The 21,024-nt window shown below is 51.6% G+C and overlaps 2 protein-coding genes across 9 annotated transcripts in view; both read right to left on the bottom strand.

Moving 5' to 3' along the window:
- tars2 (threonyl-tRNA synthetase 2, mitochondrial) overlaps window positions 1–21,024 on the bottom strand; it is a 33,132-nt gene that overhangs the window by 6,230 nt on the left and 5,878 nt on the right. For 2 of the 8 annotated variants that reach the window (XR_004766547.1, XR_004766549.1), the window contains exons 2-13: window positions 19,057–19,186; window positions 18,519–18,652; window positions 17,241–17,293; window positions 16,754–16,880; window positions 15,721–15,896; window positions 14,512–14,890; window positions 12,446–12,694; window positions 11,369–11,563; window positions 10,146–10,940; window positions 3,413–3,591; window positions 3,036–3,153; window positions 2,012–2,092 (exon numbers count right to left, since the gene is read on the bottom strand). Coding sequence is in view for 5 of the 8 variants with exons in the window: in XM_035429555.1 (XP_035285446.1) it covers window positions 61–207; window positions 777–855; window positions 1,471–1,535; window positions 1,984–2,092; window positions 2,532–2,653; window positions 3,036–3,153; window positions 3,413–3,594; window positions 4,371–4,457 (909 nt within the window). In the remaining 3 variants the exon portion in view is untranslated. Of the gene's footprint in view, window positions 1–60; window positions 208–776; window positions 856–1,470; window positions 1,536–1,983; window positions 2,093–2,531; window positions 2,654–3,035; window positions 3,154–3,412; window positions 3,595–4,370; window positions 5,184–10,145; window positions 10,941–11,368; window positions 11,564–12,445; window positions 12,695–14,511; window positions 14,891–15,720; window positions 15,897–16,753; window positions 16,881–17,240; window positions 17,294–18,518; window positions 18,653–19,056; window positions 19,187–21,024 lie in introns of those variants that run through there. The other 6 variants (XR_004766548.1, XM_035429555.1, XM_035429554.1 and 3 more) reach the window with 6 other exon arrangements.
- LOC118233720 (extensin-like) lies at window positions 7,156–9,633 on the bottom strand. The gene has a single exon (XM_035429599.1). The coding sequence runs from the start codon at window positions 9,390–9,392 to the stop codon at window positions 8,988–8,990; it is 405 nt and encodes a 134-aa protein (XP_035285490.1). The 5' UTR covers window positions 9,393–9,633; the 3' UTR covers window positions 7,156–8,987.

Raw genomic sequence — 21,024 nt, 5'->3', positions numbered from 1 at the left:
GACGCTAACGCCGGACAGCCGGGCGGGCGGGCGAGAGAGAGAGAGAGAGAGCGCGCTCACCTTGCCGATGCGCCGGTGGTCCCTGCGCCGCGCCTCCTCCCGCTCCTTCTCCCACTCCTCCTGCTCCTTCTCCCCCGGGAAGCAGACCCCCAGAGCCCGCACCACGCCTTCCTCACCCTCCTCGCCCTCCACCGTCACCGACGAGAACTGAGGCCGGAGATAGAGAGAGAGAGAGAACAGGCCATCGGTCAGATTAGCCTACTACTGAGAATACAGCAGCGATCCGCGCGCGAGGCTTCCCGACAGCCCCGCCGCCGGTGGATTCACCTTTAGCGCAGCGGTTAGCGCCTCTCGCCCCGGAGACCCGAGTTCGCCCGACCTCGGCCCGCTACATCGAAGACAGAAGCGCGCTAGTGGAGGCGGGGCTTCAGTGGACAGGGCGGGGCCTCACGGGGGCCGCGGCCCGTGGGGTGGCACGTGAGCGCGAGGCCACGCCCTGAGAGGAGCTAGCGTAGCGAACCGCGCGCGAGGCTGCCAAACAGCGCCACCACCGGTGAATCCACCTTTACCGCGGTCGCCTCTCCCCCTGCAGACGCAAGGTCAAGCCTCGTCCAGGCCCTCAGTCATTACAATATATTACACCAACCACTCAGTGGCATTGCAGAGATAGTTTTATTGTCACACCTATTGCTTTCACACTCACATCTGTATTCTACTGTACACTGTAACTTACAATCGTGTGATGAATACGTTTATGGACGGATGTTTTGACTCACCTTCAGCATCTTGAAGACCCTGAGGTAGCCGGTGTGAGGGACAAGCGGCCCCCTGCACACATGTAGCGAATCCCCACACCTGAAAAACACACGCGCGTGCACACACACACACACACACACACAAAGCGGTGTGCGGAAGACAGAGAGCAGAAACGCACGCAGGTCATCAATTAACCCCACAGAGAGACAACTTTGTCAAAGTAAATCTAGCCCATCCATTACGGCCGGAACTCCTTCCGACCCACGGGCAATTTTTCACCCCACCCGATTAAAAATGTGTGGACTATGCACTATGCAAACTACGCATGGCTATAAATTCTAAGGATGCACTGCCAAAATGTAACTAAAGTATACGGGGCGTGCTTCCCTGTTCACCAGAAGTCTCCAGTGTATTCTTTTATACTGTACAGCTGCCAAAACCCCCATTTTTGATTCACATAAAATACGCCAGCAGTGAAATTTTACCCTCACCGGAAACATTGGCCCTTTAAGGCGCAAGATCACAAACATGTGATTAGAACGTTCTTAACTGAACATTCTAATGCTGATGTCACAATCGCTGCCGGTAATTGAAAGCAATTGAGTTCTAGAACACTGACTTAGAATTTTTTTTGAGGGAGAAAGCATTCCAGAAAGCCAACTCTTCAGGGTAAATAGTGGTGTATGACAAGACGTGTGTGGTACTTAAACACACCTGTACACTGTGGCAGTGGGTCCAGACATCTCCTCCTCAAGCAGCTGCAGTCTCAGCTGGTTGTCCTGCAGTGGACAACACAAAAAGCACCCAATACCCAATAAGCTCTAGGCTACAGGGCGAGCACCTTTACACGCTTCAACCCCCAGTCACTGTTCCCCTTTTCCAGAGGTGGAAAGTCCAGGGGTCAGAAAGGAAAAAGTCCTGCCACGTGTCTCTTCCACCCACGAACTCAGCCAGCTGGTTTCACTAATTAATTAGTTCCACCTCCTGGCTGAAGAACTGAGCTAATTAGCAAATCCAGGTGACTGGAACAAAAACACTGGGAAGGAGACTTTTACTTTCTGAACCTGGATTTTTCACTTCTGCTCGTTTCATAGCTGATCTGGTATCAGGTTACAGCTGCCCATGCCCTGCTCTCGTCCTCCATGTGCTGAGAGTCTGCTTCACAGAACAGAGAGACACGGAGCAGGAAGCCTCCGGACACAGGCCCCGTTCATCTCACACCAGCACCTGGAAGAGCTCCTTCAGCTCCGGCGCGCTGACCTCCAGGCTGCAGAAGGGGAGCTTCAGGGAGGCCGTTCTCCTGCACTGCTCCTCCAGCTCGCCCAGAGAGAGGGAGCTGATTGAGAGAGAGAGAGAGAAAAGCGGGACGGACAGAGAAAGAGAGAGAGAGAGAGAGAGAGAGAGAGAGAAGCGGGACGGACAGAGAAAGAGAGAGAGAGAGAGAGAGAAAAGCGGGACGGACAGAGAAAGAGAGAGAGAAAGCGAGAAGGGGGACAGGGGAAAAGTGAGAGAGAGAGAGAGAGAAATGAGGGGAAGAGAAAGAGGGAGAGGGAGCGAGATAGAGGAGGTAGGGAGAGAGAGAGACAGAGGGAGAGAGAGAGGGCAGAACAGAGAGAGAGGGAGGGAGAGAAAAAAATTAGCTCATATCCTTCAGTAGGCCAGAGCGCTTGATTATGCTGTGACCATCAAAGACGATAAAGCACCACGGAATAAATCAAAACAGCAGAGCGGTATTAATCACACACACCACACCCGTCTGAGGGAGGGACACAGACCTGCTCTCCAGCCGGTAGTCACAGTAGAACCCAACCTCCGTACTGCCCCCCCGACCCACTGTGGCCCCAAATTGAGCCTCCAGTACCCCTCCCAGCACACAGGCGCCCGACCGCCACACCACCTGCAAGAGAGCAGGAATGAGAGCCTGTGTTCTGATCTAGCGGCCGGTGACATCTATGGTAATTACTTTTAGTTAGTCATGGAATTCATGGTATAAGCATACACAGCGCCTAACAAGTACAACCCATTTTTATAACTCTACAAACACTAGCTGGGATTCAATCATCATTCGCACTTAACCTTGACTAGCTAACTAGCTATTAAAAGCAAAAATTATTATTTGTGCAATGTTTGCATTTACTCGTAAGTGAAAGTTAAGGACAAATTTTGATTGGCCAAATGCTTCTGCCACTGCTGTGATGTCATAGTCCGAGCAGGGCTCACTGTCTCTCAGGCTCACTGATGTGTCGGTGTGACAATCGACGGTCTAAGTGAGCTCGTACCTGTTTGCCCTCGGCGCTGTCGAACCCCAGCAGGTGCAGGTCACAGTCAGCCTCTAGAGGGCGTGCCAGCTCCCACAGTTCACCATTCACCGAGCTCACGACTGCACCTTTAACCCTGCTGACACACAGTGGAGACACAGTGGAGGCGCACAGTGATGACACACAGTAGAGATGCGGCGCACAGTGATGACAATTATCAATAGCACAATCCACCACCACTTCAGCCCTTTTCTCCCATGCACAGAAACAGAGGAGCAGACAGAACATTTTAGAGGTGGAACAGAATACAGAGCCGGTCAGGGGCCACCGGCTGCCTCAGTGCCTCTGAGTGCGTGTGCGTGTGCGCACGTGTGCGTGTGTGTCTGCGGCGGCCTTACCGCGATTTCTGCGCGACATGCAGGGGCGTGGTGACGCCCGCCGTCCCCTTCACCGTCCTGCCGTCCGGCAGGCGGACTCGTAGCTCCTCCCCCTCCGTCCTCCCATCCTGCTCCCCTCGTTTCTCCCACAGGGACTCGAAGACGCGCAGGCGCTCGGAGAGGCACGGGGACAGCGGCTGCTGCCGGGGCCCGGGCCAACACAGAGAGCAACAGGAAGAGAGAAATAAAGACAGGAAGGAGAAAGAAAAACAAAGGAATACAAGTAAGATACAGTGATAACTGCAGCGGGTGACCAAGATAAAAAACATTAAAAACAACAGAGGTGGAAAATCCAGGTTCAGAAAGCAAAACTCCTTCCCAGAATTTTGTTCCAACCACCTCAGGATTTGCTACAGCTCTTCAGCCAGGAGGTGGAACTAATTAGTGAAATGAGCTTGCTGACTTCATGGGCAGAAGAAGCACAAGGCTGGGGTTTTACTTTCTGGCCCCTGGGCTTTCCACCTCTGTTTAACCATATCAAGTAGCTTAAGGTCTTTCAGGTTGAGCTACGCATTAACCATAGAAAAAGACTGCAGCCACATCGCCGACAGTAGCGAAATAGTGATGGACAGTACTTCTAACCAAAGGGTATGATGTCTATCTCCTTGGACTGAAGAAAATCACAAAATAATAAATGCACAGCATCTCAACTTGGCGACAGAAATAAAGCAACTTAATCTGCTTCGTGCAGTTACTCCCTGACATCACAACACCAGAGCAGTTTGCAATGGTAACAGTATGGAAATCGCGACTCTAGCATGCTATGACAGTATGGCAACAACAAAACGAATAGTTCAGAAAATATGTAAGTACATATATAAATAATAGAACTTTCAAAGCGACATACATTTGCTACTGATTTTAGCTGCCCTGGCCATGGTAATTCCCATTAATGTAAAGCAAGCAATGAGGCACACACCTTACAATAACGTCTGTATGATAAAAGCGATGAACCAGATCGAGTTCGACAAACTGGCAATGCCTTCAGCGCGGTCACCAACATCATGATTCAAGTAACCACACCAAAACTTTAAAAATGTCACAAGGTAGCTAACTAGCTACATGAACTTGATCCAACACTCTCTGCCCTCCTGCACGCCGCCATAACACCGGAACTACTGCAATACCAACGGCCGTAGCTGGTTGGCCGAAATTCGGAACGTAAGAGCGCATCTATTGGATGCACAGCATTACGGTAGATAAAATTATCCAATCATTGCTCGGAGCTGTAACGAGGGGAGGGGAGAATCGTCCAGTACTGAAACGCAGAAGGAATGTACGCAGCATCGAAAATGCAGTCTGCCGAGCGCAAGCCTCGAACTTGGGGTTAATTGAGGGTGCAGACTACCCATAGACTGTATAAAAATAGAGACTACCTCATGGGAACAGGCTCTCTCATCGGGGATCACTCAATATAATGTTTGTAATAGAAAACATATGCGCTGTTGTAAATAACACTCAGATCGTGCGGAGCATTTCAATTACAGCTTAATCAAATTAAAATTTCTATTTCGAGCGATTTTATGTAACAGAATTACTAATTTAGCCCACCGGATAAATTGCAAGTAATAGCACAGTAATTACCGAACGAGATGGTAAATGTTATGTGTTAAATTATATGCACAATTTCAGTTTTCACTGTTAATGTCTCACAGTTAAGTGTTAAACCACATTTTTTAAAACGGTTGTGCATATTCGGCGTTCTTGTGAGCCAGCAATAGCAGACTTTCTGCATAAGCTATTACAAAACGGAGTGCCTTGGTTATTTAAACACCGCTACGTCGGAGCAGACTAACTAGAAAACAGTTTAAAAATACCTTTTACTTCGTGGACCTGTCAGCACTTGATCCTAAAGTGGTGTCAAAACAGCGTCATTTGCAATCATAAATCGAATAGTTGTACGGAATTAAGAAATAAAGGCATCCATGCGCCTATTGAGTATTATTGAAAGTTTTAATGTGGGCTAGCAGCTTTGCATAATGTGCACAAACGACACAATTGGGAAAGGAGGATGCGAACGGTTTTCGTAGGAATTCGCATCTGTCTAAATTAGTTTATTTTCATTTTCTACAAATAAATATTAGTATTTAAGGTTCTCTCTCACAGAATGATGCTAAATAATAGGCACACGAGTCCTAGCACAGATAATTTAAGTATGAGTTTTTAAAATGTGGTGGTTTCCTAAAATAGTATGCTGAAAACTCAGAAACGCATTAAAATGTAACGACCTCCGACGTAGGCCTAGATAAGGGGTTGGTTATAGAACGATATATTGGTCAAATCATAGACGGTAGAAAAATAAAGAATTCGCGACGGTCCAAATGGCCAGGGAAATGTGAGACGTCATTCTTTGTGCAACACCCAAACAAAACCACTAGAGGACGCACATAAACCAGAAGCCATCGTGATTGCTCACGGCCCAGACACGCAGCAGTCCACGTTTAAAATGGCCTCTCCTAAATATTCATAGGCTATTTGCATGCGAACGTTTTCAGACACGAGCTGGTGAAGACCACGGGATCCTTGCACACACGCTCACACTGCACGCCGTGCACTATGGTCTTAAATTGAACTGGAGCCAATGAAATGGTATTTAGAAACTATATCTGGTACGTTGCTACCAGTAGCCTGAAACGCCCTTTGAGTGAAATGAAAATACTGACAGAAACTGAAGCAAACTAAAAGAAAATGTAATTTTTTTAAAAATTTATTTTTATTAAAAAATTTTTTTTTTTTTTTCAGAACTTTTGGTTTAGGGCAGGGGTCTCAAACTCCGGTCCTGGAAGGCCACAGTCTCTTCTGGATTTTGTGATTTCCTTTCAATCAGCAGCCAATTAAGGCCTTGGAACCGAAGTGCACAGACTCTTTAGCCAATCAGTAGCTTAAATGAAGCACTTAAGTGAAGGAACACGTCAAAAACCAGAAGACACAGCGACCCTTCCTGGATTTCAGTCTGAGAACCCTGGTTTAGGGGGTAAAGTAGCCATTTAAATTAAAATAATTCAGGGACACAGCTGGACATTTAAAATGTAAAAATTGTACAAGATGTTGAGTGTGCTCAGTAAACGTGTAGTGTGTATGCAAGTGTGAAACAACTAATTTATTGTACAGTTCCGATTCCAATTTAAAATATTTTGTTAAAAATGTGATAAGCCTCAGACCCAAATCTTTGTTATTTTCAAGAAGCCTCTCTCTCTTTTCATTATACTGTAACAAAACGCTTATTTACTTTTCATTTACACATACTCGCATGGAATTGATTGCTTGGTCTAAACCCATTGTGTACAAAATGTAAAGGTGGTTTCATTTTCGAAAATTCTGCTTTTAATTTTCTACTGTCCAAAGAAAAAATGAATATGTACATTTCCCATTCACACTTTAGACTGAAAAAAAAAAAAAAAAAGTGTCACACAAAAATGGCCCATTTATACTGAAGTCACAATTAAGTATGTGCTTAAGCTCTTATACAGGGACCAGGTTACATTCTTCAAAACAGCTCCAAGATGTATGAAATGAACCAAGTTATGTAGCTGACAAACTGACAGATTGGCAGCTGAGCATTAAAAAATAAATAAATAAAAAAAATAAAAAAATCAAAACCACAAAGAAAAAATCTAAGTTCAAAGAGGCACCTAATATTCTAGCCAGTCACACAGACATCGACCTTTAACCAATTCTTTTTAATTTAGCTGAAACATCGCATACAAGTTTAACGAGTTTAATTATTTGAATATTGCCGCTACAGTTTACTATCCAACCATTTGTGAAGTTTGTCAGTTCTTCTTGGTGAAAGAATAATGTGTGAAAAGAAGCAGAAAGCTAAAGAGGAGGGAGGAGAGGAGCCAAAAGAGGAGAGGAAGAGGAGGAGAGGAAGAGACCAAGGGCAAAAAGGCTGAGACACAAGAGATTAAGAAAAGAGGATAGTCAACAGTCAAATGTGGAAAGACGATAGGAAACAAAAGTAGCTGTCTGAAAGATGTATGGTTTTTTCTTCTTTTCTTTTTTTCTTGCATCAACTACGGCAGCCATGCCCAAAATGTCCATACAAACACCACACTTCCCTGCTACTTTATAACAAAAAAAAAAATGAAATAAAAAAAAAAAAATAATTTAAGATAAACAAAATAAAATCAAAACCAACTGGAGATTTAAATCTTTGTCTCCGTACATGGTTCACAACTTCCAGTACTATTCAGAACGGTTGCTCTGTTGCGCGACATAAAAACAGAAATAAAACAGACTGAACACAGGCGTTGTTTTTTTTTTTTTTTTGTTTGTATGTTTTTTTTTCTTTTTTTAAACGTCGTGAGCAGTATCGGCGGCGACAGTGACAGAAATCGCACCGGCGCAGGTGACTCCAGCGAAAGCCGCTCTGAAACTTCCCACCGAAGTGACTGCGCAGCTGTAAAAGAAAGTACCTTCCCCTGGTTGTTTTCAAACTTGTATTTTTATTAAATTCAGTACATGTAAAAGTTGATTCACCCTTGAACTTGCTGCACTTGTATTTCAAACTCAAATAGTCCTACGCTACGCTATTCCATTCGAAGGGTGTCTTTGCTTTAACCCTCGATTGCTGAACCACTGCTTTATTACAAAGAGGATACTTGTTTGACGTACAGTTTATGAACAAGTTTGTTGCTTCCTTCCTGTTGTTGCATTCAAACTGATTCAACATAGCAAAAACAGTAATTGTACTATCTTTTTTTCCCCCCTTACAAGAAAACAAACTGTTGACGAGAAGGTAACAAATGTACTCTTTCAGTCCATACATACATAAATAAGTGTTCATATGTATACACAGAAAGAGATATTATAATATCAGCCTGGACGATGGCCAAGGGGTAACTTGTGGCTTTAAATTGGTAAATTAGACAAAACTGATCGCAGCTGGAAAGCTGATGGGCATGGTGACATCTGGTCAGCTTAAAAAAAAGAACCGTCACCCATCACTCAACTGCAGAGCGCATAACACACAGACAGGTACAAGGATTTCGGGAGGATGGAGGGAAAGATTCTCGTTCAGTGAGGTTTATTCCCCTCACAGCACACTGCATTTCTCATATTCTTTCCTCTACCTGAATGACTCAAATATAGACTTCTGATTCTGAAAAGGCCAGAAGGATGGGGGTGAAAAAGGAACCAAATTAAATGACCACCTTGTCGTTTTCTTTCCCTATCTTGTGTCGGACCTAACTTTCTTCATCCTAGTCCTATTGTTTCTGTCCCTCGACTTCAGCAGGGAGGTATGGAACCTCTTGCCAGAGTGCGGTCGGATTTGGCCGATCAATATCACCCCTCCTTCATCTTACACAATAGGACAGGTTGGTGAAAGGGATGCTGGGAACTGTAGTTTTTGGTGTGCTGGACTAGTGCAATACACCGTACCATTTGCTGTGTGTAGCAGCCAGATGGAGCATGTGTGTAGATGGACTCAGCCAATACGTGTAGTATTCGTAATATGCGAGACAGGGGGGATGATGTCACTTATTTGCTCCGCCCCTTTTTAAACAGCTATATATGTGTCATGACTGATGCGTCAGTAGCGTGGGGGCAAGAAAGGCCTTTTTGGTGGGTAGAAGGGACTTCCGCCGAACCCCCCTCTTGGAGGCCTGCCGAAATGAGGCCCCGGTCGCTTGCCTCCGCGGTACGGCGGCTCCTGGTCGAAGTGGGCCTGGGGCGGGGGGCGGGGGAGGTGGCCGCGGAGGGGCGGCCTCTGCGCGAGGGGAGGCGGGTGAGGGCGCGGCTGCTGGTGCGGGGGGCGGAGCTGGGGTCCGTGATTGGGGTGGGGCTGGCGCAGGATTGGGGAGGGAGGCCGCCGGTGGGGAGGCGGGCTCCCCGGGGGCCGCTGGTTCAGCTGGTGGTGGGCGCGGTCGAGCGGGGGAGAGGGCAGGCCCAGCGAGGAGGGCGGGGGGCTGGGGCCGTCGCGGACCCTCCCCAGCATGGAGGACGGAGGCCGGTGGAGGGGGGGGGCCTGGCGGGAGGGGAAATGGTCTTTGACTCCGCCGTGGTGGGGCAGATCTTTGAAGAGAGCCGGGGGGGGTCGTGGGGTTCACCTCCCCCTCCCCCCCTCTGGGAGGAGGCTGGGACAGGGGTCGCTCGACAGGCACCAGCACGCCCCCGACCATGACCGAGGAGGGCGGGGCCAGGAAGTCTTTGGGCGGCGGGGGCAGCTGCGGGATGGGGGGAGGGGGCGGCGGGGGGATGGGCGGAGGCGGGGAGCTGAAGAAGTCGGACGGGGGGGGGATGCGGGGGCGCTGGGGAGGGTGGGGGTCCCGCCCGGGGTATGGCAGGCGGCCCCTCTCCTCGAACGGGAACGTCCTGTGGGGGTCGTCGGGCCGCCTGTGAGGGGCGGGGCCGGGGTTCCGGGGATGGGCGGCGGCCCCGTCCGCGTACGCCTCTCCGTACCAGCCCGGGCCGGGCGGCCTGCCCCCGGACTCCTCGCCCCTGGGGTGCGGCCGCGCCCCCCGGCCGATCACGCGGATGCTCTCCACCGTCCGGATCCTCTCGCCGGACGGCCCGCGGCCGCCGTACCCCGGGATCTCCGCGGGCCCCCCTCCCCCCCCCCCGCAGGCGGGCGGGGACACCAGCGTCTGGATGCGCTGGTAGTGCGACGCTTGGGCGTCCGGCTCGCCGCCCCCCCGCTCCCCCCCTCCTCCGCTCCCGTCCGGGGGGGGGCGGAGGGGGTAGTGCTCACCTGCCGTGACGCCTCTCCGGTCCCCGCCGTAGAAGCGCTCCGCCCCGGGGGGCGGGCGTCCGGGTCCGGGCGTCGGGTCGGGGTGGCGGAACCCCTGGCTGTTGGGGAGCCCCTCGCCGTAGCGGTCCCGGGGCGAGCCGGGGGCCCCCCACGGCTCGGCGCGGTACGCGGTGGGGGACAGGCCGCGCCCGTCCCCCCTCCTCCCGAACTCGCCCGGCGCGAGGCCGGCGGAGGGGGGCGGCGGGTTCCCGGCGTGGGGGCCGGCCCCGACGCCGCCGTTGTGCGCGGGGGCCGCCGCCGCGCTCGGGGGGCCGGGCTCGTCCATCATCTCGTCCTGCGTGGGCGTGCCCGGGGCCTCGTCCCTCACGGGGGTGCCGTCCAGGTTTTCGGTGGCCAGGAAGGGGCTGCTGCCGCTGCTGCCCCCCCCCTGCCCGTCCCCGGGCCCCAGGCCCAGGTTGAAGGCCCGGAACCCCGGGTTCCCCTGGAGGAACTTGTGGATCTTGGACTCCAGGCTGGAGGGGAAGGAGGCGACGGGGGGAGTGGCCTCTGGCTCCTCCTCCTCCCGCCCCCTCCCCCCTCTGCTCTCCGGCTCCGGCTCCTGGCCCGCCCCCTGCGGGGTTTTGGGGTTCGGGGCCGAATGCGGGGCGGGGCCCCTCTCCTCGGGGGTTGGCAACGGCGTGGGCGCGGCCTCGGGGGGGCCGGAGGCGTGGCCACGAGGCGGCGCTGCGGGGGCGGGTTGCTGGGCGACGCTGGTGCCGGAGGAGCCTCCAGCCACGCTCTGCAGAAGGGATATGCCTGAGAGGGAGGGAAGGAGAGAGGGAGGGAGGGAGGGAGGGAGGGAGGGAGAGGAGAACGTTCAAACAACCTTCGCTAGCAGGTAGATTCAAAGAGGAGGTGCGACAGAGTAAGCAAAACGGTGGAACCGCCAACTTCCAAAATCTCAGGTTTTGCCTATTTATTTGACCAACGTTCTCAACAGGAAACGCAGGTCTGGAAGCAAGTCATTCGGTAAGTTCAATCGGCGTGAATAAACTGAATGGAAAAACCGCACCACCCTTCCCAAATACAGACACGAACACAGAAACACCCAACGTGGACGGAACCTCTGCCTGGACAAGAGGGAAGTCCCCAGACGGCAGCCCCAGACAGTTGCACACTGATTTTAAGAGAGAGGGGCGGAAAAAGGGCGTGGCACGCCCTGCCCCGCTGCTCAGGGGGCTCACCCTGCCGGCCGGCGCCCTGCGTTTTGGAGAGGGCGCTGAGGAGGCTCTCTGGGCTGATCTCCACCCGGGACAGGATGCTGGCCAGCGGGTTGGGGGTCGGGGCGGCGGCGGCGGCGGGGGGGGGCTTCTGGGCCGGGCCGGGAGCCGACGGCGTGCCGGGGGTCCCCGGGGAGGTCCGGGAGACGGGGCTCACACCTGAGAGAGAGGGGGAGCGAGGGACGGAGGAAGAAAGAGAGAGGGGGAGGGAGGGAGAGGAAGAAAAAGAGAGGGAGAGGGAGAAAGAGAGAGAGAGAGGGAGAAAGAGAAAGCGGGGGAGAAGGTGGGAGACAGAGAGGGAGAGAGACAGAGAAAGAGGAGGAGAGAGGAGGAAGAGAGAGAGGGGGAGGGAGGGAGGGGGAGAGAGAGAGAAAGAGAGAGGGCGGAGAGGGTGGGACGACAGAGAGATAGACAGAGAGGGAGGTGGAGAGAAACAAAAAGGGGGGAGAGGAGGAGAAATAGAGAGAGGGGGAGGGAGGGAAGGACAGAGAGGGGAGGCAGAGAGGGAGGCGAGAGGGAGTGGGGGTAGGGAGAGGGAGAAAGAGAGAGGGAGAGGGAGGGATGGGGAAGGGGCAGAGTATCAGAGTGATAGGTAGAGGGAGCGGGTGGGGGATGGGCAGTGAGACAGAGAGGAAGTAAACATTGAGTGACAGGGAGAAAGGAAGGGAAATGGAGAGAAAGAAAGAGAGACAGGGACCAGACAGTGACATTTAGACGGTATCCATTTCCACATTCGGCCTCACCATATTTTCTGCCAAAAGGTCACAGACACTTTGTCGAGAGGAATCCGTTCACACCGGCAAGGTTTCGAAACCCTGGCCATAAGTCAGCAAGCAGCCATACTAGTGCTGTCAGCTGGTCTCCTGCCAGCCAATGGCGTTTGAGAAGCAGACAGACGGTCTTCCCCGAAGCAGACTTACAAACTCGATTACAAAGGCATCCGCGTTTCAGACCACGCCCCTTCACGCCTTCGCTTCGCCGCGGTTGGTCCCGGTGTCGACCAATCGGCCGCGACGGGCTGGGGACCGGGGGCGGACTCACCCGTGCTCTTCATCGCCGAGGTGAGGCTGCTGAGGATGGAGCTGATCTTGCCCAGGTCCACGTTGGCCAGGTTGACCGAGAGAGTCGGCGCGGGCGTGGCGGGCGTCGCTGGGGTTACGGGGGTCGCGGGGGTCGCGGGGGGCGGAGCCTCCTTGACAGGGGTTCCCTCTTGGGCCAGCAGGGGTTTGACAGGAACGGTGGCAGGTTTGGGCTCAGGGACGGGGGCTGGCTTCCCAACCTGCTCTTCCACTGCAGATACAGAGAACAATGAAGCTGGCCTCAGGTACCAGTTTGCTCTAAAGCTTTTCTCAATAAAACCAAAACCGTGAAAATGCCAGCTATCCTTCCCATCTCCCCATGCTTCTGCTTCCCTGGACAGCCTCTTCCTCCTCCTCCTCCACCTCCTCCTCATCCTCCAGACATTCTACCTGCCCTTCCTTCCAGATTCCATAATGTCTCACCCTGCATTTCACCCACAGAACTTTGCTTCTCTCCCCTCCCTAGTGTACAGCAGACACCGAACAGCACTGAATGCTACCACCCTAGTAGCGGCTGGCAATGTCTGTGACTCATTTTCCCTGATAACTCTACATTTAAACTGCCAGGAATGAGCAATTAGCCAGACCTACGCCACCGCTGCTCATAGAGCTAATGCACACACACGTGTTCCTTAGCCGCGCTGGCTAAGAGTCTCTGCTGACTGAATGAGTGAGTGAGGAGCAGACAGGAAGTGGAGAGTCTCTGCTGACTGAATGACTGTGAGGAGCAGACAGGAAGTGCAGAGTCTCTGCTGACTGAATGACTGTGAGGAGCAGACAGGAAGTGCAGAGTCTCTGCTGACTGAATGACTGTGAGGAGCAGACAGGAAGTGGAGAGTCTCTGCTGACTGAATGAATGTGAGGAGCAGACAGGAAGTGCAGAGTCTCTGCTGACTGAATGAATGTAAGGTAAAGACAGGAAGTGCAGAGTCTCTGCTGACTGAATGAATGTGAGGTAAAGACAGGAAGTGTGGAGTCTCTGCTGACTGAATGAATGTAAGGTAAAGACAGGAAGTGCAGAGTCTCTGCTGACAATGAGAGAGGAGCAGACAGGAAGTGTGGAGTCTCTGCTGACTGAATGTGAAAGGTAAAGACAGGAAGTGGAGAGTCTCTGCTGACTGAATGACTGTGAGGAGCAGACAGGAAGTGTAGAGTATCTGCTGACTGAATGAATGTAAGGTAGAGACAGGAAGTGCAGTCTCTGCTGACTGAATGAATGTGAGGTAAAGACAGGAAGTGGAGAGTCTCTGCTGACTGAATGAATGTGAGGTAAAGACAGGAAGTGCAGAGTCTCTGCTGACTGAATGAATGTGAGGTAAAGACAGGAAGTGCAGAGTCTCTGCTGACTGAATGACTGTGAGGAGCAGACAGGAAGTGCAGTCTCTGCTGACTGAATGACTGTGAGGAGCAGACAGGAAGTGCAGTCTCTGCTGACTGAATGAATGTAAGGTAGAGACAGGAAGTGCAGAGTCTCTGCTGACTGAATGAATGTGAGGTAAAGACAGGAAGTGCAGAGTCTCTGCTGACTGAATGAATGTGAGGAGCAGACAGGAAGTGCAGAGTCTGTGCTGACTGAATGAATGTGAGGAGCAGACAGGAAGTGCAGAGTCTGTGCTGACTGAATGACTGTGAGGAGCAGACAGGAAGTGCAGAGTCTCTGCTGACTGAATGAATGTGAGGAGCAGACAGGAAGTGCAGAGTCTGTGCTGACTGAATGAATGTGAGGAGCAGACAGGAAGTGCAGAGTCTGTGCTGACTGAATGACTGTGAGGAGCAGACAGGAAGTGGAGAGTCTCTGCTGACTGAATGAATGTGAGGAGCAGACAGGAAGTGCAGAGTCTCTGCTGACTGAATGAATGTGAGGAGCAGACAGGAAGTGCAGAGTCTGTGCTGACTGAATGAATGTGAGGAGCAGACAGGAAGTGCAGAGTCTGTGCTGACTGAATGACTGTGAGGAGCAGACAGGAAGTGGAGAGTCTCTGCTGACTGAATGAATGTGAGGAGCAGACAGGAAGTGCAGTCGCTCACCTATGATGCCGGCGCTCCCCGGCTCCTCCTCCTCGGAGAGCTCCATGTCCTCCACGTCGCGGTTGTCCTTCTCCCCGGGCCGGGCGGCGGCGGCGGCCGCCGGGGGCGGGGACAGCCCCCCGGGGGAGGACAGCGGGCTGGGCACGTCTCCCGGGGCGAGGCCCGCCTCGTCGTCGCCGTCGTCCATGGCCAGGCCGTCCAGGTCGTCGGCGCCGGGCGCGGCCTCCATGTCAGGGAAGGGCGACTCCGAGCCCGTGGGGGAGGGCGCGTCCTCGGACGGCGAGGGGACGGGCGAGTCCTCCAGCCCGGGGAGCGTGCTCTTCAGGGCGTCCAGCTTGCGCTTCAGGTGCGTCACGCGGTTGGCGAACGTCTTGTAGGCCTGGGGCGCCGGGGGAGGTGTGGGGGGGGGGAGAGAAACAGACGTTTGGACTTTGGGCTCTAGGCAAACAGAAACACTCAGGGTTTTCCAGGTAACAGAAGTCCATTAGCATCTCACGGTGCATCCAGTTCACAGGCAATGAAAATTAAATTGAGCCAAGATGGCCGATATGTCACCTTACACATGATAAGAACAGAGAGGATCTCCACCAATCAGAGTACCTTGGACACAACCAATAGAACACCACGGACAGTTGTTAGTGGGTTACTTCCTGGCAAATTGCCACATGGGGTTCATTCTAACCGCCTTTTCACTCCTTGAATCCCTTCCTCGTGTCCTTTCCTTGCTCCTCAGCTCCACCCAACAGAGGATGTGAGGAAGAGATGCAAGAATGAGATTGAGGAGGAGGGGAAAATAGAGGAAACTTGCATTAGGCAAATGGAAACGTCCTTGCTCAGTCAAGTGTCCGTTTGATGGAATGTCAATCACAGATGTGGAGAAGTGGATCCATAGGTGCATCATTTATACTGGTGTACTCTCACTGGAGTCTCCTCCAGGAGCCTCATAGCCCCTCACTCCTCCAAGGAACAGTGAACAGATTGGAACGTCCTTAAAGAAGGCGGGCCTCTATCGAGTCACACGGGTTACCGTGGAGACGAGGACGGATAATTGGGGAACAAACGATTGGAATGAACCCGTGTAACAAGGAAGCACACTCAGATCAGCGTTGGTGGCGTTCTATTGGTCGTCCTGATCATCGTGTACCTCGCATATCGTCTCTCATTGCGGCCACAGGGCGGAGTCAGAGGGGAAACGCATCACACACTCACGTTGGCGATGATCTTGACCTCCTTGTACTGCATCTCGTAGAACACGTCCGCGTTGCCCAGAGCCTCCAGCAGGGGGGGCCCTCCTTTGAGCTGCTGCTCCAGGAAGCCCACAAAGTCCTGAAGCTTTGTGCTGCCCTCCTCAAAGTCTTTAGAGAACTTCTTACCCCCTGCCTTGTCTGAGAGAGAGAGAGAGAGAGAGAGAGAAGGGGGGGGGGAGAGCGAGAGAGAGAGGGGGAGCGAGGGACACCGGGGGGGGAGAAAGAGAGAGAAGGGGGAGAGGGAGGTGAAGAGAGAGAGGGAAAGGAAGGTGATGAGGGTGGGGGAGAGGAGGAGAGAGAGAAAGAGAGAGGGAGAAGGAGGATTAGAGGGAGGGGGAGAGTGGGAGAGGGAGGGAGAGAGAAAGAGAGAGAGGGAGAGGGAAGTGAAGAGGGTGGGGGATAGGGGGAGAGCGAGAGGGAGACAGAGATAGAGAGAATGTGGAAGGGGGGGAGAGAGAAAGAGGGTCCAAAATAAATTAAACAACCTCCACATTTCTCTAAATTTATGCTCAAGTTTCAATCATAATCTCAACAGAGAGGTATTCTGCTCGCATTTTAGAACATTAAACTTATCTTGGTGCCATCTCGTTATTTATTCTGTGATTTTGTCAGTTTAGAAATCCGTTTTCAGTCTGTAATGTGCAATTTGTCATCGCTTTGCAAAAGTCCTTTCACAAAATAAAATTTAACAGGAGAAAAATATGGCTAGCTGTTCAGTCACAGACAACTTACAATATTTTTAGTGAAAAAAATATTGCCTCAATGGCACATATCACCTGCTATGGCCATTAACAGATCCAACCTATGAATGAAATCAAATAAAACTGGCAAGCTCTCTTAGCGCTCCTGAGAAACTGGGCCATTTAGAAGGAGACGGAGAGAGAGAAAGATGGGAGGAGGAGGAGAAGGGGTAGCAAGAGAGGCAGACGGGGAAAGGGGGGGGGGGGAGAGAAGGAGAGCGAGAGGGGGGGCGGGACACAGAGACGGGGGCGCACCCTTGAGTCTCTTGAGCGCTTCTGTGCTGCAGACGTCCACTCTCAGAGCCGCCAGCTGCTTCTCCTTAAGCTCCGCCTCCTCCAGAGAGCGCCTGTGCTGCGACAGCTTCTCTATGAAGGCCTGGGGCTGCAGGACACACACACAGACACACAGGCGCACGTACACACACACACAGGACACACACACACACACACAGAACACACACACACACACACACAGGACACACACAAGCGCACACAGAAGACACAGAGGACACACACACACAGGCGCACGTACACACACACAGGCACACACACAGACACACACACACAGACACACACACACAGGACACACACACACACACAGGACACACACAGACACACACACACAGGACACACACACACAGACACACACACAGACACAGACACACAGAGTCAGATGTGCACCAGCACACACAGTTTATTTATAAATGGCAAGGCTGTAACAGGCTGAGACTGAGGCACTCACAGCAAACTCGGCCAGGATCTTGGACTTGAGGGCAGCTTTGGGGTTGGGCGGCGCTGTAACGACAATAAACAGAGCGTCACGCGCGCTGCGAATACGAAGTATCCTCCCCACGACCCCCGTGAATACTACACTCTGTACCCTCCCCACAACCCCTGTGAACACGACGCTCTGTACCCTCCCCACCACCCCTGTGAACGCAACACTCTATACCCTCCCCACCACCCCTGTGAACACTACGCTCTGTACCCTCCCCACCACCCCTGTGAACACGATGCTCTGTACCCTCCTCACCACCCCTGTGAATACGACGCTCTCCACAACCCCCATGAACACGATGCTCTGTACCCTCCTCACCACCCCTGTGAACACGATGCTCTGTACCCTCCCCACCACCCCTGTGAACACGACGCTCTGTACCCTCCCCACCACCCCTGTGAACACGACGCTCTGTACCCTCCCCACCACCCCTGTGAACACGATGCTCTGTACCCTCCTCACCACCCCTGTGAACACGATGCTCTGTACCCTCCCCACCACCCCTGTGAACACGATGCTCTGTATCCTCCTCACCACCCCTGTGAACACGACGCTCTGTATCCTCCTCACCACCCCTGTGAACACGACGCTCTGTACCCTCCTCACCACCCCTGTGAACACGACGCTCTGTACCCTCCTCACCACCCCTGTGAACACGATGCTCTGTACCCTCCCCACCACCCCTGTGAACACGACGCTCTGTACCCTCCCCACCACCCCTGTGAACACTACGCTCTGTACCCTCCCCACCACCCCTGTGAACACGATGCTCTGTACCCTCCCCACCACCCCTGTGAACACGATGCTCTGTACCCTCCCCACCACCCCCATGAATACGATGCTCTGTATCCTCTCCACAACCTCTGTGAACACAACCAGCTGAAACCTAAAAGGCTAAACTGATCCCAGATCAGCACTCTTGCACTGTGAACACTCTGAATACTCTGAATACAGGCCCTGGTATGAAAGCGCAAATGAGTGCGCATGATGCAACACTGGCCCGTTGCTATGGGAATCCCCTCCTGGTGACAGACTAGCAGGCTACAGTCAAGAGTCATCATTAAAAACAGCTCGTTTTAGCTCGGTGCTACTGGCTAAGAGCTGTTAAGGCTCTGAAACAATACAACACAGCAGTTATGTAAGACAGTGAACTGCGCTAATTAACTGCCACTCATCCACGGCTAGAGCTGGAACACACAAAACCAGACCACTGCAAATGCAAAAATAAGTGTGTGCGATCACCGGAGGAACGGCCACTAGGGGGCGCCTTCCTGGAGAGGCTGGCTCGGAGCCCTGCGATCAGCTCCTCGGGGTAGACGCTCCTCTCCTCCCAGATGGTCAGAATACGCTCCACAGACTTGCGTACTTTGGGGTCCCTGGGGGGGGGGGGGGGGGGAGCAGGGAGGGACATTAATTAGCCAGGAGCTAACGCACTTACCAGATGGTTTCCACGCGTTCTGCAACAGCATCTATTTCCTGGTTAATTTCAGAGACGATGCACACAGACGCTCAAGACACAGAGTGCACCGACTTTAATAAAGCATTATTTTATTAATAACAGGAATTGTCAACACATCAGATCACCCCAGAAATGTCTGTTTGGGTGCTAGACAAAAAATGTGCTTGAACATTAGAAACTCTCCAAATCCTTTCAGGAATTTCTTTCCAGTGAAGAACATCGTTTGTAAAAACAATTAAAGGGAGGACACAAGCCAAATAGGCCAAATGCTGCCATTTAATTGCTGGATTAAAAAAAAACAAAACAATGCAGTACTCTTACTTGACCAGTAGGGCGGCCTCCGGCAGCACCTCGGAGAAGGAAGAACGGTAGATCATGGCGTTCTTCCTCTTGCAGTTCTGAATGACATCGTTGGCGACGTAGAACAGGTTGAGCATTTGAGAGGCCCCAGCTGCAGATCAAGGCGGGGGGGGGGGGGGGGGGACTCTTTGAGAACACTCATAACACTCATTTGCAACATCGTCGTGAATACATTATGCAAATTAGGGAGGTACGAAAGGACCAGAAATAACGCAGCAATGGTAGAGACATCCTCACAGAGATAAACGGACGAGCACGTTCACACCTGCACAGTGCACAACTCTAACGGTGTTCACAGATGCAGTTGACTTGGGTGAAATGGGACATTCAGGGGGAGCAATGAGCTGCTCTGTGAATTTATCGTTCTATTTAATATGCACATCCAACTGTTTTTTTTACAGGACAAGGTCAATGTAACGGTTTGAAAACTAAGCCCCGGAAATTTTTCGGGCTAGAACAACGCGAGAACCATGACAACTCGTTCAAGACTAAATGATTCACGCAAGTGATCTACGAATCCACAGCTGTCCAACAAAAGAGAACTTTCCCCACCCTCACCATTCTCTGGTGCTCCACTGGAAACGTTACGCACCGAAGGTCCAGTACCAACAGCAGCCAACGGCAAACCTATTAGCGACGGGCAGCTTAAGTGATCAAATTAAAAACTATTCATGGAATGTTGAACAGTGACATTCGCTGAAAATGGCATTGCGTTCGTTCACATTCACATTCGTTGATAAGTTCCCTTTTTTTTTTGGTCTCTACTAACATTCTAATCATTTTTTTACAAAAGCCAAAATTAGGTACGTGAATATCACAGAAAAGGACGTGCCTCAATTCACCAAGCGGAGACAGACAATACAAGCTTTTCTAGAAGCAAATAAATTCCGCTTGCTCTGGCCAAATTATTACTGAGACTCCTGCCTGCCGTCAAAACTGCTGACTAAATAAATGAGTACGTACAGTCTGTTCATTACGCCTCAGACTCCCCTTCGAGTGCTTTTGCTCTCTGGCGCCGCCAGTGGTCAAAAAGCATCACTGCAGCAGGCGGTCAGAGAGGGAGAGGAGGATTAGTAGGACTGCTTCAGAAACCCGGTAGGGGGGGGGAATACAATCCGGCTCTACTGGGGCCAGCGTGAGCTAATGAAATAAGCACGACCAGGACGTGTAATGAAAAAATCGGGCTCTCGGGAAACGACAGTCACCACGGCAACTAAACCGCTCGCTCCTGACGACCGGGTCAGACCTCTATGGCGTCAGAGGAACGGTGTTGTGTTTTTGTGTCGTGTGACATGCCTTTCCAATCACAGCCCTCTGCTACTGACTGGCTAACATTCAACCTCCCAAACCCTTTCATATACAATATGATTTATGGTATATGGTCAGTGTTTTCAGAAATTTCCATAAAACGTGACAACCAAGCCTCTTTTTATTTGCCTTAAGGGACACAAAAAACATTTCCAGGCACAATTCAGTTAGCAATGAGTTTACCACGTTCACAGCTGACATCAAACAATATTTGCATATAAATATCTTCACCTACTTTGCTCGACTGATTTAATAAATTTCAAAGCACAGACAATCTATGACAAACAATTAATGTATTTATTCACATTTTTAAAAATCACATTTAAATTGGAGAGGGGTTCCTTCTGAAGAACTGTATGAATCTGCTCTAATTAGTCAACGTTTGAGTGCTTCTGATTCGGAGTGTGCACCAGAGACCGTAAAAACACATGACCTTCTAAGAAATTATCAAACAATACAAAACTGGATCTGTAAAACAATGAAAATGCAACCAGTATATTCGGTCAGAAGTCCACCTTACAACATCATTTAAACTCCTTTTACATTATATATGCATCAGGTTCTTTACTCCAGTTCCGCAGTTCTCCGAAACAAGCATCTTCACTCAATTCCATTAGCCAA

This window comes from Anguilla anguilla, chromosome 8 (genome assembly GCF_013347855.1).
Source record: "Anguilla anguilla isolate fAngAng1 chromosome 8, fAngAng1.pri, whole genome shotgun sequence".
Taxonomy (NCBI): Eukaryota; Metazoa; Chordata; class Actinopteri; order Anguilliformes; family Anguillidae; genus Anguilla; species Anguilla anguilla.
The sequence above is the reverse complement of the archived record's forward strand: the minus strand, read 5'-3'. Positions and strand labels throughout refer to the sequence as shown.

Coding starts and splice junctions, on each gene's coding strand:
- LOC118233720 (XM_035429599.1), bottom strand. CDS start 9,392: ATGCTGGGGAGGGTCCGCGACGGCCCCAGCCCCCCGCCCTCCTCGCTG.